Source organism: Agrilus planipennis, unplaced genomic scaffold, assembly GCF_000699045.2.
Source record: "Agrilus planipennis isolate EAB-ADULT unplaced genomic scaffold, Apla_2.0 scaffold20, whole genome shotgun sequence".
Lineage (NCBI taxonomy): Eukaryota > Metazoa > Arthropoda > Insecta > Coleoptera > Buprestidae > Agrilus > Agrilus planipennis.
Window position 1 is genome coordinate 2,031,278 of NW_020439516.1, and position 20,314 is coordinate 2,051,591.

Here is a 20,314-nt window from a genome sequence, read left to right on the forward strand (position 1 = left end):
GAAGTCCAATCGACAGTCATCGGAGTGGACTGCACACGATGAACCCGCTCCAAAGCGTGCAAAAACGCAACAGTCGGCTGGCAAGGTTATGGCGTCTGTATTTTGGGATGCGCGTGGAATAATTTTCATTGACTACCTTGAAAAAGGAAGGACCATCAACAGCGACTATTACATAGCGTTATTGGACCGTTTGAAGGACGAAATCGCCGAGAAACGACCGCATTTGCAGAAAAAGAAAGTCCTGCTTCACCAAGACAATGCACCGTCTCACAAGTCAGTGAAAACGATGGCAAAAATTCATGAATTGGGCTTCGAATTGCTTCCGCATCCACCGTATTCTCCAGATCTGGCCCCCAGCGACTACTTCCTGTTCTCAGATCTCAAAAGAATGCTCGTTGGGAAAAAATTTTCGTCGAATGAAGAGGTGATCGCCGAAACTGAGGCCTATTTTGAAGCAAAGGACAAATCGTACTACAAAAATGGTATCGAAAAGTTGGAGGATCGCTATAATCAGTGTATCACCCTTGAAGGGAATTATGTTGAATAAAAAAAAACGAATTTTGCAAAAAAAATGTGTTTTACTATTTTAGGCCGGGGACTTTTCAATTGACCTGTTAAGTTTTAGCATTTAGTGAATTCTTTTATTTTAGTATTTCATAATGTATAATGACAAACATAGCGAGTGCGAATCACAGTATTCACTGATGAAGATAGACAACTTTTGCAGCTGACATTTGTAAAATGAACGTAGCGAATCAGAATAATGCTCACGTTAGCAAACTTATTAAATAATCAAACAAAAAGCCTCAGGTATAAAAGCTACCGAGCTACCGTCCATTTTCGTTGGTAAACGTGACTGGTACGAAATGGTAATTCATTTCATTAGGAACTTTAACTGCTAGCGACCTATATAGGTCTAATTTCGTATATATGTACCTATATTGCCAATGTAAATTCTGACACAAATTTTCTAAATCGATATCCCATAAATATGAAACTGTAAGTGCTAGCTATTATAAAAACTCGTTCCTTCGAAATTTACATGCTATTATTTCACGTGGTTGATTTAATCTGTTTATAATTGTAACACACTACATAGTCATCATCCATTACTAACAGTCGATGTTGTAGAAGTTCTAAATTTAATGACAATCACTATTTTTACTTTAATGGGACTGTAGCGTGATAAGTGCAGCAGGATAATTTAAACAATCATCTACGGGATTATGGATGGAAATTGCAAAGGCGTATCATCAAAGATGATTGATTAGAAAAACGTAATGAAATTGAACTTATTCCCGAGGGATGTAATTTTTATGTTGGGATGTAAATAGTATATTATGTAGGAAAGCCGTAACAGAGAAGTTGTACCTTCTATCTCTTATGATTCCCGTGTAATAGAAGAGATTTTGTCAAACAATAATACTCCAGTCATCATCAGTAAAGGTAGAAAATCTAATATGGAAGAAATAAATAAACCAGAGACTCTACCTAGTTATCACAACTCACTGCGAGCACGTGCTGGTTGCTTTTATCAAGGCGAGACAATCCGCAATTTTTGTGGTAACTCTCTTTTTGGTATATTTATTTAATACTACAGTTAACAGTAAATATTGTCTATATGTAGATATAGATGACGACATATTGTCAGTCCTACGGACAATCTTGGTTATAATCCGATATTTACAGAAACTATCCGTGGGCTACCTTTAAACCTGAAGCCTTACTTAACACCGCAAAGTGTAAGGTGTCCAGAAAGGGTAGGGAGTGTTTGTAAATTCAGTAAAAAAAAAAGAACTACAAGTCAGAAAAGAAATCTTTTTTGTTAATTTTTGGTCAAAGTTTCGGAAAATTAAGTACCAAAGATGTTTTTGTCCAAATGTTGACCTTCGCGCCTGCCGGCACTTTTCCAATCGAAAACAGAAATTAGCCGCCACGCGTCTGCATATCTCTCTGGAAACGGCGGCCATTTCGGTGTAGATACTGTACTTCAATTGCAGTAGAGATCGTGGTTTGCTTGCATACATCTTCTCTTTAAGGTATCCCCATAAAAAATAACCAGGACGTGTAAGATCAGGGCTTCTCAGAAGCCCGTTGATGATGCCTCGACGAGAAATCACTTTTTCCGGGAACAGTTGATTGACAACCGCAAGCGATCAGTTTGAGATGTGACAAGTGGCCCCATCTTCTTTCCACTTTAAAACCACCCAACCCTTGCAGTTGTGGAACCAGAAAGTTTCTTAACATGTCACAATACCGGTCACTGTTTACCGTACGTGTTCGTCCTGGCCGATCTTCAAAAAAAGAAAGTCCAATGATGCCTTCATCAGACATGGTAGTCCACGCAATAACTTTTGGACTATGTAATGGTTGTTCATATTCACGTCTTGGATTTTCTTAGGCCCAGTAGCGAGTGTTCTGTTTATTTACGTGACCATTTGAAAGTGTGAAAGTTCGCTTCGTCACTAAACAGAATGTTTTCAAACGTTGGAAAGCGTTGAAGAATTTCATTTGCAAAATTCAGTCGGAGAGGACAATCGGTAACGTTCAGTTTTTGAATTAACTGAATTTTGCAGCTGTTAGATGTAAATCTTGCTTCAGAATCTGCTGTAACGACGATTTTAATGTCAAGTTCTTGACTGCATTTGCAAACTGATTGAGACGGATTTTCACGCACTGACATTTCTTCAATCGTTTGTTGGGTTCGAACAGAGCGCGGGTATTCTGGATTGTTAACTTTTGCAGTCAAACCGGTATCCTCGAACATTCGAATCCATTTTCTGATGGTATCGTCCTTTGATGCATTGGACATTGAATTTTGCCCGATATAATCGTTGAGCTATGATCATCGGATCACCATTGCGATAATAGGCGGGTACGCAAAATGCACGTTAGTCTCCCTGGTGCATTTCCATGATCATTAAATCACCAGAAAGTAGTGAAACAACCTATCCCTATCGCACCCCTCCGAACAGCGCCGTTACAAGGTCAGCGCAGATACAAATACCCCCTGCTCTTTTTGGACACCTTGTATCACAGTTAGCAGCAAATAGAATTATAAAATTGTAATATGTTATCAGTTATTTACATATTAATTAACTTTGGCTTGCTTTGTGATTGATGCCACCTGTGGTGTATCTATTAACCAAAACCAATAAGTTTTAACATCACCATGAAGATTTGGCAGTTTCTATTAATTCTAGCAAACAGCTCACAGGAAAAGGTTCATGGTGGTCGTATTAGTACAATCAGTCAGACAGGATGACATTGGCCCTCGTTGGTACAACGTAGGCAATTACGATAGTACTTATTGCCTTTAAATTGCGTTTAATGAGTTGCTACAAACAGCTTAATGAACGCCATCTACTGCGTTTTGTGGGATGTTTGGTTACGTGTCTAGGGGTAACTACGTCCTGGGTTCAGTTCGACAGGTCGATAACTTTATGGACTTTATCCTAATTCCCACAAAATGTGACAATTTTCTACAGGTGGCGTTCACTGCGCTGTTTGTAGTAATTTACTAGCTTTATGTTCTCTAATCGAATATTATAGCTATAAATAATTAATCAGTTCTGCTAGAATCGGCTTTTATTTATGTGACTCATAAAACTCTTAACGTTGAAATACATTGAGATAGACAATAGACTATTTTGTATTAACCATGTCAAGGAGCCATGAAACCATGCCACCATCATTGATTCATTTATTACATTATAGGTTGTCTTTGTTTCATAATATTATTGTTCTCTGATGTTACTTTAAACTTAAGCGACGTTCAATCACATTTCTATTTTTTCCAATTATCTAAATGCTTTTATTGATTACCTTTAGAGGTACACATGTATACATATACACGAAAGGCATCTACCATAAACTGAAAAATTGCCTGACACATTAAACCCAATGTGCTTAGTAATAAAAACATACCGGATAATACTGCAACAGTTTGAATTTAGGATGAGTAATAATGAAACCTAGAGATAGCTTTAAATAAAATGAAAGCGGTACTGACAGATCAGTACTGTATGAAAATAAATAAAAGTAAAACTAAAATACTGGTGTGCAAGGGAAGAAAATGTACGGAAAAAGCGAACATAAAGATAGGAGACGAAAGTGGCTGATTTTAGATGTCTAGGAAGTCAGATAAGTCAGAATGGAAGGAGTAGTAGGGATATAAAGCAGAGGATAGCGCAGGGTCGTGTCGCCTTTAATAAAAAGAAGTCACTTCTATGCTCGCGAACGGTTAATTTAGAAATTCGAAAAAGGTTGTTAAAGGTGTATGTTTGGATCACGGTGTGAAACATGGACAGTGGGCGCGGCGGAAAAGAAAAGGTTAGAAATGTGGTGTTATAGGCGAATGATGAGGGTAACGTTTGTAGAAAAGGTTAGAAATGAAGAGATATTAGAAAGAATAGGAGAACAGAGGACTCTATGGAAGTCAATAAAGAATAGGCGAGATAGGTTGGTAGGACAGCTTCTCAGGCATAAAGGCTGGTCAGAGACATATCAGAGGCAGAAACAGGAGTTAGGAGGGGTAGAGGTAGACCTAGGTTAGATTACTGTTCACAAATAGTTAAGGATGTGGGTTGTTCTAGTTTTCGGGAAATGCGAAGTTTAGCTCAGAATAGGAAAGAGTCGAGGTGCGTGTCGAACCAGTCTTAGGACTGACGACCCTATGATGATGATGAACAATGGAACACAAATAAACCGTTATTGATTATACAGTTCGTCTTAAATGACGTTATGCACTATTACTGTTCATGAAATAGTTGATGAAAAAACATGATTTTCCTTCTTAAACATTAAAAGACACTGCGTGTTCCTACGACCTTGTACATCATCAACTGCTAATACCGATAAGTTTTTACAGGAATAACTACATAGTTTCATAAGGGAAACGGTCGATCTGATACCATATAAATGACTTCTTATGCTCTCATTAAGACTTTCATTTGTAATTAACTGAAAAAATCTATAAGTACGCCATGAAAAGCATTCTATACGTGGTATTTTATAATTATGTAGGTAATAGAGATAATAGATCTAGGAACCGAGTGCAAGTTTTCACGGACAAGGTCGCCTTTAAATTAACCTGAATTTCCTGCGCCAGTTGTGGCAATTAAGTAAATGAAACATGAAAAACCGAATTTTGGCATGACCTTTTCTTTTGATGCGCGTCAAAAGCGCGGAACGGAAGGTACAAGTTCGCCAAGTTTCGTGACTCTAACAATGCCGCTGATATTCATTACTGTAACTCAAGTTTCAGACTGAAAGATACAGAATGAAGAAGTACGGCAAAGGGGAAACGGTTGCTCTGCATTATGAGGAATAAATCATTGATAGCAAGTCGTGGTTGGATATGAAACCAACATGGAATAACACAAAACAATATCTTATTTCGAACGCCTGAAGAACAATTCGAATGTTTATTCCGTTTAGACACGACACTCGTACAACACGAAGACTCTAATTCTAACTTCAATTTAAGTGCTACCTCTCATGAACGGCAGATAGTGCGATCAAGATAGAGAAAAAATGTTTCCATTTTTTCGAATTGATAAATATGAGGAAAATAGTACGAATTTGATGTATTAATAAAATATTATTTCACGTTTTGATTTGAAGGATGCCTTTTTGGGTTGAAATTGCAGCTGTTACTTATATATAATTGTAGTGAATATTTTATTAAAAAACATTTATACTTTTTCGAAAAAAATATTGAAATCTAAAGCGGGTACATTGGTAAATTGGTTTCTACGAAAAAAATATTCAAATTGCGGTGTGTTCGCGAAGAGTTCATCGAAGAACCCATTATAATTAAAGTACGAGAAAGGTTATAATACCCTTCAAAAATAATTCCGTAGAACCAGACGGTAGGACGATCCAGCAACAGGGTATGTGCTGTGTGGTGGTGAACTCTACGAGATCACTTTTGCTACTGTTCGTTGAGTTTGAAAAGCCGACTGGAACGTCGAGTTCTTTCGCCACGCCTGGCATTCCTTATAGCTAATTCATCAGACCTTCTGGTTTTTCGGATCATTTTTTGATATTATAATGGGTTTCTAGAGGAACTGTCCACGAACGCAAAGCGACTTAAATATTTGCTGTAGATTAATTTTCCGCCGATTAGCTAATATTTTTCAAAACACCTGTTTCTATATTTCAGCGATTTTCTTGATAACGTAATATAAATACTTTTTAATAAATAATTTACCCCTTACGAATTATAATTAATTATGGATAGATTTCCATCTTTTGAGACGCACTTGTTACATGTTTTTCATCGCTACTACTTTTTCCCACATACTCAAAATTTTTCTGCGTACCGTTTTTGTCAATATATCCAATTCCTACTATTTTTCTCATAAATATCATATTGAGGACTCGATTTTTTTTTTTTTGAATAATTATCCGGCTAGACTACAGCTCTTGTGTATTTATCGTGGCCACTTGAAAATTGACAATGTAAGAACCCTGCTAAGCACCACAAAAAAGGTTGTCTATTTATTATAGTCGAAAGAATCATTTTGGTACCCTGATGAATATGACGTAAATTTCTGTTGTTTCAATTTTATTAAGCTGTTGATTCTTATACTTCAATAATTTTCACTTCAATATGTTTTGATTTTGTTAAATTACGAAAGACGTTGTCAGATTATCCATCTTGAAGGAACTGTAGTAACCTTCTTCACAAATTTTATATTTATTTCTACCTAATTGGGTAGGAACACAGGGACATCGGTTTTAGATAATCTGTGTGCATTGGGGAAACCCTAAAAATGTTCCCAATATTGAACAAATTGAAGTACTCCAAAATCAAAATCCTAAATTTCACTGTTATACGTTAGTGTACACCTGTACACTGCAGAGGTATAATTAAATGATCAAACAGGAACGAGAGTGATGTTCTAAAGGTTCCCAATTTGTTTTTAAAGATATAGCGACCCCCAGAAAGGAATCAAATGAATAAATACTGCTTTATTGATAAGAGAGGTATGTTCGTTATTACCATAAGCGATATGTCTTTATTAAGATGAATATGACTACTTATTGAGTATCTACCTATAAGTTAACAGTTGGAAATTTCGTGTACTATTTGGTTTGCTGACTTGTTTAAGAAAGTAAATGTTTAAATTCAATTTTTTAAGAACAATGTAGGTTTCAATGTACATGTGCTTAGTAAAATTATTGTATGTTTTATTTACTGACACTTTATTGCAAGTCTCTGAAAATTGACAATCGCAATTACTTACACAGTAAAGTGATAAATGAAGCACAACCATCCTCCAGGATGTTCGAGAAACACGTACGTCCGTTCCTGGAATGTTTTTCCTTTTTTATGATGAAAGACATATTTCGTTTTGAACGCCTGGTCGATCGGGAGATAAATGGGATAATAAGGATCAGGGACACCTTGCGGCGCGTCCGACGTTTCCGCCAAATCGCCCTCGTCGATTACATCGTCCGCATCGACTACGTCCTTAGACTTGTTGTTCTTAAACCGCTGTTTCTTCTTGAGCGGGGTTGGAATTCTCTTGTGGTTACTCTCCACTATCCGGGTGGTTCTATGACCGCGAAGCCGATGGAGGAAGGGGATCTTCTCCGTTGGTTCAGATTCCGTGAGCTCGTCTTCACTTCCACCCGCTTTGAACCTTAAAAGGATTAAAAAGGGAACATTAACACTATGGTCTTCATGAATTCAAAAAAACTGTGATTTGTAACGTTATTTTTTATTGGCATGTATTTATAGAAATGAAGAGGTATTAGAAAGAATAGGAGAACAGAGGACTCTGTGGAAGTCAATACGAAATAGGCGAAATAGGTTAGTAGGATACCTTCTCAGGCATGAAGGTCTAGTTAGGGACATATTAGAGGCAGAAATTGGAGTTAAGAGGGGTAAAGGTAGATCCAGATAAGATTACTGTCCACAAATGGTTAAGGATGTGGGTTGTTCTAATGTTAGAGGAAAGCGAAGATTAGCTCAGGATAGGAAAGAGTGGAGGTACATGTCCAATCAGTCTTAGGACTGACGACTAAAACCTGATGATTAAAACCTTAAGAATTAAATGCCAACCAATGCTTTTCGTTAGTAAACGCCTAACATCCCTATCCCTAGCTTATCACATTTAGTTACATTTTAATGTCATGAGCTTGGCCTAGACCTTGATAACTAAAACTGATATGCATTATTTGTACTGACAATGTTGCACTGGCTTTGCGTGTCGAATAAAAAAAAGTACTAAGAAATAATAACACTTAAATTACCCTTGTTTAGTACTCGGGAGGTATTGATTAGTAAACATAACTGTTATTGGATAGTAAATTTCATATTATTAATCGATATGATATGTAGACATGACAAAGTCAATTTAAAATTGATGAGATAACTCAGTTTAAGAATTCGAGCAAATTTTGAACTGAAATTTATTTAGCGCGCACAGAACAAAATTTCAGGACTTGTTTTGGAACATTTTGTAAAAAAGAAGGAATGAAAGCATTTAAAAACTTTAAAGGTGATGATTGATATTATAGTCTTACTCCACAATTTAGGATTGATATAATTGTGTTTGTCATGATGACACCATGAGTGGAAATATTTTTTACCCAGAACTCTCTAATTTTGCTGAATTTTGCCTTTGATTAAAGTTCTGCTACAGATCCTTTCGTTGGGAAACTATTCCATGAACAATTTTATGAACTCTAGCGTTTCAGAATATAATCTTAGAAAGTCTTGTTTCCAAGACCGCCATCAAAACTTTGAACGAAGCGTTTAATTTTCGAAACACATTTTGATATAACACAGTCATTTCTCGAAGTGGTCATTTTGGATATAGTTGATCAGTGTTGTATTTGGATATACACCAGTCTCTATCTACATTATAAAATTGATAGTAATGTGCAAATAAATCTTATAGAATATTTTCAAAAATTCACTTATCCGTTCTAATCTAAATCTTTTGTGAATATAAATTGATTATAATATATATTTACCTTCCATCTTCATCGGCGGTATCGGTGCCAGGATCGTCTTCCGACAATGGTGACGGTTCGGCGTTTTTGTTGTCACCTTTCCGTGGATCGATATGATTGATGGGACTCTTGAGGACGCTGAGTACCAGGCTTTCTGCATCTCCTTCTCCACCGCCGCCGGCCCGTTTTCGCGAAGATCCTTCAGCACCAGGTTCGATTCCACTACCGCGACCGTTATCACTTCGCGTTCCCGGCACCAGGCTTAGCCTCCTGGACGTACGGTAGAGGTTCTCTTGCTCGGAACGATTCATATCTCGTAACATCACAAATGACAGCATTGGACGCGCTGGTGCAGGATAATGATGGCAGCGGTGCAACGTTGGAAACGTGAAACCGGTGGTGTATTAACGGAGCCATTCACATCACTTGTGTTATCATCACTGTGTGTGATGCAGATTAACGTAACACTTAGGTTATGTTGCATTTGGAGGAGGAATTTGGGACCGGAATGACGACAACGGCTTCCGCAATTGTGTTCATGATTCTAATAAAATTAAACCTGGAGGTGAATGCCGTTTATGAGTAGACGGAATGAGACCACATAATAATATCTATAATGACATTATAAAGACTTGCTTACATGAAAAAACACAATTATGCTTATGATCGAATATGGAAAAAGTAATTTGAAAGTTATAAATTATCTTGTAATGTTTTTAGGACGAGTTGTAAGTGAACAGCTTATACAAGCACAAGTAAAATAAATTAGGTTGCATTGATATCTGTTGTGACACCATTGTCTCAAAGGTCATGATTACTTAGTAAAGAAAAGCTAGAGTAAGCACACTGAAAATCACTTGTTTTGTTCCTAATTTTTAGCGCATGGTATATCTGTACTGAATTCAACATACGTCATGTTTTTAGAACAGGTTTTAGTTAAGCCTATATGAGTTTAGGCCAGAATTAGCGTAAGTTATTAGTTATGCTTGCGGTTCCAAGTCTAAATTGATCATTGGACAATATTGTGTTCTGATTCACTAAAAGAATTGATAGTCAGCATGCATCATCCAGCGGTATTGGCAAAACAGTATTGTATGAAAATTAAATGTAAAACAAAAATACTACTGGTATGCACGGGAAGAAAAAGTAGGGAAAGGCTCGCATCATAATAGGAGACGAAAAATTAGAAGAAGTGGTTGATTTCAGGTATTTAGGAAGTCAGGTAAGTCAGGACGGAGGGAGTAGTATGGGATATAAAGCAGAGGATAGCGCAGGGTCCAGTCGCCTTCAATAAAAAGAAATTCTTCTATGCTCGCGAAAGATTAATTAAGAAATTCGAAAAAGATGGTTAAAGGTGTATGTTTTAACATGGACGATGGGCGCGGCGGAAAAGAAAATGTTAGAAGCGTCCGAAATGTGCTGTTACATGCGAATGATGAGGATACCGTGGATAGAGAAGGTTAAAAATGAAGAGATATTACAAAGAATATGAGAACAGAGGACTCTATAGAAGTCAATATGAAATAGGCGAGATAGGTCGGTAGGACACCTTCTCAGGCATGAAGGTCTAGTCAGAGACATGTTAGAGGCAGACATAGGGGCTAAGAGGAGTAGAGGTAGACCTAGATTAGGTTACTATTCGAAAATAATTAAGGATATGGGATGTTCTAATTTAGGGAAATGTGAAGATTAGCTCAGGATAGGAAGCAGTGGAGGTACGTGTCCAACCAGTCTTTGGACTGACGATCTTATGATTATGATGATGATGATGATGATGCATCACCCTTAAAACTTAGCTTGGTAGATCGACTACTGAGAACTGAGTTTTTAGCATCGTCAATTAGAGAATTTGGAGGAAACGATGAGTAAAATCCTTAAGCATAATTTCTTGACGATATTACACAGTCATTGAGGTATAGATTTTTAAAATATAACTAATAGGATCATGTTGGAAGTTCTACAATATTCGTTCTGGTTTCACCTTCAAATTAATTCATAGGCTTTCGCCCCCAGCCTAATATTAATTTTAGGTTATTTTCGGGACTGTTTTACTGTGGTCCGTAGAATTTCGCTTTTACAAGTATTTCGTCGTTTTTTGCTTCAAGCATCTTAAACACTGGAAATACTTACATATGTTTTCTTTTGGGTGTTCCATATTATAAATATTTTTGTATGTTCTTGAATGAACAAAATGTTTCGATCACCATTTGCTCAATTGCCGCTAATGGGGATATGCTAAAAGAGTAAAGCAACCGAACGGATGTAACAAATTATTTTCGTCTGGAATATATCATTATAGACTAGGTACCTACTATCATTGCGAGAATATTCACATGGCTTAATATTTTATGTATTTCGCAATCATGAAAGGTCCGATTTGGTTCCTTCAATTTAAATACGGATTCTAAAGTTTCGAACGTTTGAAATGTACCTCCTTATTAGGGACTTCAATTCTTTTTTGATTATTATTTGCACCGCGACGGATAAACTACCTGGCTTATTTATGGGACAAGGGGAGATTGAACGGGAAAACTGGGATTCGGAAGGTGAATTATATAGGAATCTGTGACACTATATATCGCAGAAGGGTTTTGGCTGAAGTCTTCGACACTTTTACAGAGCTGGCGCCATATTTCACGGTGAGAGAAGACAAGGGCAAATTGACGTTTGGATTTACAGCCGGTGCAATAATCAAACAAAATAAGTAAATCACGAACGAAAAGATTAGTCTCGAATGAAATAACATGAGTATAGAAATACTCCATTTTATTACGTTTAGGAAAAGGTTTTGCCTACATCATAACCCGGCATATATAATTATCATTAAAAATAAAATTTCAAGTAAGTATCTAACTCACTTTACTTGAATATTCGATCAAAAGCGTATCGAAGAAATTATTGAGTTCGACAGATCACCAACCAAACCGAACCTAGTTCGCAAAAGCAAGTATAATTAAGCAGTATATCGCCATCTACTGACATACACTACTAACTGTGGTAATTTAAAATGTTTTTTTTGTAGTTTTGTAGTTTGCCATACCTCAGAATAAAAACACGGAACTGTTATAGACAGTAGGAATAACTAGAAGTATTAAAACTCCAAAATATAATCAACTATGGCCTATTGCAATATAACCTTATAAGATTCAAGCCTCTAACAATAATGCAATTAGAAATACGAACTTTGAAAAACACAGTCTCGCGTTGATAATGCCCACGTGTGAAGTGGGCGAAACACGTGTCCGCTCATATAAAATTTATTTGTGGTAATTAGGGGTGAGTATTCCTTTTAATTTTTTAATTTGAAAAACACCATATTGTAAAAACCCTTGTTCTACTTCTCGCTAAACTTCAATCTTGACACGAAAGAATGCCTATCAGCAAAAGTAGGGGAGACCGGTGTTGGTTGACCATAGGGGTAGGTAGACTAACTACCGAAAACTCGTCGACAGTGTATGAACTATGTCATCTGATCATAGCCAAGCATTACATTTCCGTTCCGCTCAGTTCTCTGAAGCGCCACATTGCGGTCATGCGTCGTTTTCGAACAGTGACATGTTTTTCATATTTCAATTACATAAGTAATATTTTGATATATTGTATTTTTTGATCTGATGCCTACTCGTTTTATGTAAATCATTTTTCTATTAGCCCTAGCGTTTAATGAGGGCACATTTATCATATTTAGCTGGTGAAGATTGGTTGAGCTCTTTTCTTAAACGTCATCCTTCTCTATCAATCCAATCACCTCAAGCAGCAAGCCTATCGAGAGCTACATCATTTAACAAAAGCAACGTTAATTTATTCTACACTAACTTGACCACTGTTTCCATAATTTCGTTAAAGACATTGTAAGAAATGCTTGTATACTTGATTTAAGTTTTTTAACAAAAGGCTCAATTATATTAAAAAAATGTTTAATTATTTGCTCCTTCTCATGATTTGACTCTTACTGGTACATGAGTCAACTTACCCCGGGCATACGGTCTACCTACCTCGGGCCAGGGGTAGATTGACTAAGATTTAATATTTTGTAAAATGCATTAAATCATCACTATTATACAAAACTAAGAACTAAATATTAGATATTTTCATTAGGTTAATAGATTTTCTATCAATTAACATGCTTTTCTTGTCCATATACATCAAAACACAAAAAATATGAACTATTCAGTAAAATACTAGTCAACCATGCCCGGTCTCCCCTAAAGGAAAATCATTAATTTTTTATATTGTTTGGAATTGTTTCGTAAGAAACGCAGTTTTTTATAATATAGTATTGTTTCTGCCCTAAAAAAGTGAACTTATACTACTGAAACTCGAAAAATAGAAAAAAAAACAATTATGACTGTAATATATTGTCGAATTGTCCAACCCTCCTATACTTTCTATTGTATTCTAAAAATATAGATTTGGATTTCTCATTAAGTTCTCATTGTATGTACTTTCTCAGCTTATTTGAACAATACCTTTTTTGTTGTGTTTTATTATTATTAAACAGCAAATTATCATTGGTAGCTAATAATAGTGTAAATTCGTTTTTACTGCGTCGGACTTGATATAGTAAAATCTGAAGATAATGATCGCGTGATAGGAACTGAAACGTTGAAGTAATTAATTAATTTGGTTTTGAAGTTTACCTTCCCTGAATATACTTTTTCATTATGTATCAATGTTCATCTACGTGAAAAATTACGTAAACGTTCCCATCAATGCGCCGCGTATTTTATCATTTGTTTCAGTTAACGAAAATGACACAAAATCGATGGTTATTCTAAAATGTGACCATTAATTATTTGAGCCTATCAGCGACATGATAAAATACCCAACGAAACCTGAATATCTAATATTCGTGTGTTAAAAGAATGCCATTTTTAAATTTATATATTTAATGAAGAAAATATGCTAAAATAACAAGTTCTTCCCCCTTATCAGTCACTGTGAGCTCGAAATTTTTAGCACCCAGCATTGCTTCGAGTGGTCCAAATTCACTTTTGTGAACAATTTGTTTTATCACTTTCTTTGTGTTGAAAATTCTTTGAAAAATTAAATTTAAAAGAATTGTTTGTAAATAGGTATGCAACACATCGTACACTTCAACTTAAGAAATTGCTGATACTAACCACGTAATACTATTTTGCCCTATGCCGACAGCACTCATAATTTCTTTTATATCTAATATTTCTTAGTATGTTACATACATTGAACATCCCAATTATATTAAACGAAATGTATACACGATTTTAAAGTCAAATCAGTAAGCCTTTTTAGAAGTGTATACTTTAAATAATTCGAGTTTAAAGACGATCGTCGGTTCGAGTTGCTTCCTAACATGACGCTAGCACGAATGGCGAGCTTCTTCTGAGGTGTTTCCATGTCCAATGCTGGTGGTAGATTCCAACCGACGACGACCTTTAGACTTGAACCAGGACACCATCAGTTCACCTGCTGGTCGCGAAAGTCTTTACCAATTTGTCAAACAATTCTATCTTTGTTGTGTAACTGATAACTAACAAATAATTGGATGTAAACAAAGGGACCTCAACATTTCAATGTTTATATAAGTAATTATCGTGGTCAAACCTATCACGTATGCGAAAGAAAATTGGTAGATATGGCTTGAAAATTTTTTTTTGCCATGGGTTTTGTCGATGTGATGGCCTGACTGACTGGGTTTCTTGGTCATAGGCGCCGTTGCCTTGATGGAATCACTTCACGATAAGAAGTTTACCTTCTTTCGGAAAGTGTTCTCTTCAATCATTTAATCGTGAGGTAACCGTGTTACCGAAAAGTACTTTAGACACTTGGTGTCCTGTTTTAGCGTTGAGTTTGAGCGATTTAGAGTCTTCTAGATTCACTTCTTCAATTCAATAATCTAACTTTTTGTGGTCATTGGGAGATAGTTTACGAGAGGGAATTTGACTTCGGCTTTTAACCTTTGGATTTAACCTTTGGATCCGTTCCTTTGCATCTCATTGTTTACATTCAAGTTTATCAATTTATGATCGACTTGGTACCGTTTGATGTGCGGTACGATTAGACATTGAAATCGCCTATTTCTTCCATTTGTGTTCAGGTAAAAATCAACACAAATTATATTCGAATGAAGAAATTAATGTCACCATGTAATTTTAGTGACACATGATTTGGTAAATTCAAATAAAATCAGCGAGGTAGAATACGAATAATAAGAAAGTTATTCAATGTTAAAATTATTACTTCGCGGTGAAATTCGTCAGTTTTTTTCAAATAATAACTTGAACAAATTTCAGTCGTGAAAGCAGCAATTATTTTTAATATTTTAGTGTGATTTCAAAAACGTTTCAATTAATCATTTATGCAGTTGGAAAAGTTACAATTGGTTTCTAACTTATGAAATACTGATTGATTATTAAACTTGTTTTAATGAATAGTCATCGAAAGAAACTTTTTATACAGATAAGTAGATAAATAGAAAAGACTATAATCATTTGTTGTAAATAATTCATTATTACTGATAGTCATACCAGACGTAATAATTTATTTCTGTTGTCCTCAAATTTCCTTCAAAACTTTTACAAATCCGATGTCATTAATTGATTGGATGACATTACATCCAAATTTCGTCAATGTTTGCTAATCATTAACTGTCTAAATTAATTTTCTCGAAATTAAATTTGTTTATATATTCACAACATTTCGTCGTAGCTAATGCAGTATAATGACGAATTATTGGTCAACAAATATAAAATATCATCTAATCATATTTGCAAATTATGTCATAGACGTTTTTGTAATTGATGGAAGGATTATTGGAATTAGAGTTTGGTATTTCTCATTGACTTTGAACAAAACTGCTTTGTTTATACGGTATAATGTAAGGTAATGTCTTTTAAATCACATTTAAAAATTTGTTTGTTTATTTATTAATTTACCACGTATGAGATAGATTCAAGCTGTTTGTCATGTTTGTTAGATAAACCTACGAATGGTACCACAAGCTGTCTTTTTTTACATATAATGATTTACACCAATCGAATACGTTTTGGCGGGAAATTTTCGAAGTAAATGTTTTCAGATTATCAAATGTTTGGTTAGGAAAAACGTATTACACAAAAGTGCTTTTGAATAGTCATAAAAAGATAAAAACGAATGTTAATCAGAACATTGGGTTGATGAGCCCATGGTAGACTGATGCATATACCTAAAGGCATTTTTATATACAGCTCGGCGAGTTATAGTTAACTCACTTGCTTCTCGTCCTAAAAACATTGTGCTTTTTCCAAAATTTTACTCCAACGTTAATCTAAAATCGGAATATGACAAATATTTTGTGTTTTTTATGGGGTTGGTAACGAAATGTTATAATTTTTTCTGTTTAATTTAACAAATTTGAGACAATAGAGAAAGAATAATTACTGTACTGATGTCTTATTGATGTGTCTTAATTATTATTAATCGTCTTCTATGACAAACTAAAATGAATAAAATTGAGACTAAAAGAATTGCTATTATGAAAATTAGAAGTCAAAAAAAATGCAATGGAAAAAAATAAGCTTAAGATTAAAATTAAATTTACCTAAACAATTTTACCACCAAAAGCCATTGTCATCAGTAAAATATAATCGATAGTATAAAAGATTGTCGAGTTTGCTGTGTTTAAAACTTGGTTTAATTCATTAATTCTAAACTTTACAAATATTAAAAGTTGGTGTAATTAATCGCGTAGAGGAACTTAACTTGTAACACTATTGTTATAATTATATTGTTGAGTATTTTTTAAAATTCACGTACGGGAATCAAGTCGCGTGTTACTCTGATGGGACCTGGGGAGACGACGGAGAAGAGGCCCAAACGACGACGCTTACCGAGACCGGGAACCAACTGTTGGTCGGATGCGCAGAGCGATGGCCGTCACGACGCTGAGCGTCGGCATCGATTCGACCCCACTGCCGCCGACACCGTCTCGCGCTTCCAAATACAAACACAACAAAAAACGAAGACGACTCATTACATTTCGTAAGGCCGTTTCCATCAAGATTGTTGTTAGTCACTTTGTTGATAGATTCAGTGGTCAGAAAGTCAAATTATGTAGACGATTCTGATGACAAATATGTGAAAGAGTCAAGAAATTGTGTAAATGCAAAGGATTGATCAACTGTGTGAAAGTTCAAGGGTCAGACAATGGGATATAAAGACAGAAACAGTCAAACGTTTGACTGACATGCATCGACCTTAATGATGATAGTTGCAGATGCTAGAGTTGTTTGATAGCCACTAAGAAGTTATACAACAAAATTCGAGTTTATTCATCAACTTAGAGCCTTTTCATACGGGCTACTTTTTGTAATAGCGCTTCTGAAGCGCTACAGTTGTGCATTTTTTTGAAATCCATTGTTTTAAATTGATGCTTTCATACAAGAGCAGCGCTTCAAAAACGTAACACTACAGTTGCTGAACTCTAGCGGCAATTCGCTTGAATCGTACGGTTAAATAGTCGTAAAAATAAAATGCAATTGTTGCGCTTCACCAAGAAATACATTCACTTAAGTTAACGCTTCCAAACTTGTGTATTTTTAGTAGTGCGGCATACCAATGTCGTAGAAAGTTTCAGACTGCATTTGGAATAGCTGCAGGGAAAACTATGGGAAGTGCATGGGAAGAAGGAATCACTGAAAAACTTTTTTAATTTCGATGTAAATTTTAGGAGATCTATAGAAATCCTTTTATCAATCGATTGCTGTTGTAAAGATCGGCCAAATCTTTCCAATTTTTATATTTTTCCTTTTTTTCTTTAATTTATCAGAAGTGCTAATAAAGTAAGCTTCTCTTCGTCTTTCTTCTGCGACTTCATTTTAATAACTGTTTCTTTAAGTTTGAAATAGATACGTTACTATATCGGCTACAATATCGAAACGCTGCAAAAAATCGCTCTTTGCACATACGAACTAGCAACTGTCGCGCTACTTTAGCGCAACGGAAGCGCTACAAAATGTAGCTCGTGTGAAAAGGTTCTTAGTCTCCTTTTAGAGTGATACAATTATTCTAGCGCCCCTCTAACATTTCCACGCCTTTCGTATAGAACGATTTATGCAACCCTTTAAATTTTATCGGAGCATATCATCTTCCAGCGAGCATTTTCTTGAGGATAGCAAACAGGTGCTGGACGCCAAATCTGAAGAATGTGGCGGATGTAGAAGGAATTCGAAGTCCAATTCATGCAATTTGGTCATCATAACCGACAGATCATTGTCTTGATTAAGAAATAGTTTGTTCTTCTTGATTTGAGGTAGTTTTTTCACCATTTCTTCTTTCAAACACGCCAATGATACGCAGACTCTGCGTTTTACGGAGTATCTTGGTCTATAATTTTATTGAAGACATCGTACGGTGTGCTTGTGAGAACTAAAAAGCTCGAAATCGCGATCTATAACTGGATATTTCGAAAAATTGTTGACCAAGAAGTTAATATGTGTACTATCTCATACTATCCATGCTTATATACCTTTATCAAGAATACCCAGTGGTCTATATCGACTTATATAAGGGGTCGAAACCAATCTAGAAAGTATTGGTGAGTGAAAACAAAAATACCATTTCCGTCACTAAAGTTTCGATGCCGAACTTCATGTAAATATTCCTCTGCGATAGAAAATTTCGCAACGCGTCGGTGTGGAAGTTTCTTAAAAATCACCAAAGACGCTATCGTCAACCGTAGTTATTTTGTGCTTAATATAATGTAAATCTGCGTAAAATAGAAATCCTGTATAGCTATTAATTCTTTTGTGTGCTTACAACAAAACTCGTGGCTCAGCACTATTCAACATTGCCTTTATCAAAAATTTAGAAGGGACGAGAAAAAGTGGAACAATGTTCACTAAAACAATTTAGGTCCTTTTTTCAACTTCTTCAAACAATTTACATTTTATTAACTCATTTACTTCGCGTCTGCTGAATGTTGTATGGCTTTAGAGACAGCAGCATCACCTTTGCCACGAAAGTCCTGATCAAGGACCAAATTAGCATACTGAATATTATTCCTTTTTAAAGATATCATCACGAAGCCTTATTAAAATGCCTGGATAAATTATCATTTTAGTCGCGATATACAAAGAATAGAAAATAGAACAGCTAACATGACTGACAGACTAAATCTGAAATAATGAATAAAATAATTGCTTTTAAATATTCTTTGATGGAAGCTCAGTCTTCAATTGATTCAGGCTATCATATAAGTATCTAAGTACTGAGAAAGGCTTGATAGGTCGAAACAGTTATTTAATAAGTAAAAAGGGAGATGGAATCGTAGGACATCTTCTGAGTCATGAAGGGTTAGTTATAAACACACTGGAAGAAGAAAAAGAAGTAAACGCATGGGGCCAGTGTTACCAATGGTTAATTTTTTTGTCATACCAGATGACTGCCATTTCGCGTTACATTGGAAAATTATGTACTAAACCTGTATTAGAGCACGATGACTAAAGAAAATCATCTGAACTGACAAAGCAATCATTATGCTGCGCGCGTAGTAATAGTTACTGCAAGACAAATTGCTGGTATAATATACTACGTGGAACATAGCATATTTACAATGACAGACGTGTATTTAGATGATTATATTTTTAGTTTTCAAATTAATTGGTCTTTGGAAGAATTGCCATCTCAAACAGTTTTCAAAGACAATTTCAGAGCACAAGAATGTTGTTGACTGAGACAGGAAAGTTCTTGAATCTCTTAATAGATTCAGCTTTTTTTCCACCATATTTACCGAGCGGCATGGCCTAGAGGTCTAGACCATTAGAAGTGACTTCTTTTTATTGAAGGCGACTCAACCCTGCGATATCCTCTGCTTTATATCTCTACTACTCTTTCCGTCCTGACTTATCTCACTTGCTAGATACCTAAAATCAGTCAGAACCAGAAAATTAAATTTAAAAAATAGGCGAGATAGGTTGGTAGGACACCTTCTCAGGCATGAAAGTCTAGTCAGAGACATATTAGAGGCAGAAGCAGGAGTTAGGAGGGGTAGAGGTAGACCTAGGTTAGATTACTGTTCGCAAATAGTTAAAGATGTAGGTTGTTCTAGTTTTAGGGAAATGAGAAGTTTAGCTCAGGATAGGAAAGAGTCGAGGTACGTGTCCAACCAGTCTTAGGACTGACGACCTTATGATGATGATGATAACTGGATCTAGTACGAACGTACTGACACTGGCAACGCTGTATGGGGCTGCCACGGTTTTGGCAAGAGAAGTTTCTTGAGTTGTTTTGTTTTTGATATATTCTTGACTCTTGCCGCAGCCCTAAATCAGAGGTAGAGGAAGACCCAAATTACATTACTGTTCGTTAAATGTTAAATAATTAGAGA

The 20,314-nt window shown here is 35.7% G+C and overlaps 2 protein-coding genes across 3 annotated transcripts in view; both read right to left on the reverse strand.

The window, feature by feature from the left end:
* The window catches only part of LOC108735041 (potassium voltage-gated channel subfamily KQT member 1), a 67,614-nt gene extending 58,277 nt beyond the window's left edge, over nucleotides 1–9,337 (reverse strand). Inside the window, exons 1-2 of the mRNA XM_025979258.1 lie at nucleotides 8,992–9,337; nucleotides 7,254–7,652 (exon numbers count right to left, since the gene is read on the reverse strand). Coding sequence (XP_025835043.1) covers nucleotides 7,254–7,652; nucleotides 8,992–9,308 — 716 coding nt within the window. The 5' untranslated portion in view covers nucleotides 9,309–9,337. The remainder of the gene's footprint in view (nucleotides 1–7,253; nucleotides 7,653–8,991) is intronic.
* Nucleotides 9,338–9,435: 98 nt separating this feature from the next.
* Nucleotides 9,436–20,314, reverse strand: part of LOC108735058 — a 33,097-nt gene continuing 22,218 nt past the window's right edge. The window contains exon 5 of one of the 2 annotated variants that reach the window (XM_025979244.1): nucleotides 9,436–9,514. In XM_025979244.1, the coding sequence (XP_025835029.1) occupies nucleotides 9,439–9,514 (76 nt within the window). In that variant the 3' untranslated portion in view covers nucleotides 9,436–9,438. Of the gene's footprint in view, nucleotides 9,515–17,009; nucleotides 17,051–20,314 lie in introns of those variants that run through there. The other variant, XM_018466846.2, reaches the window with a different exon arrangement.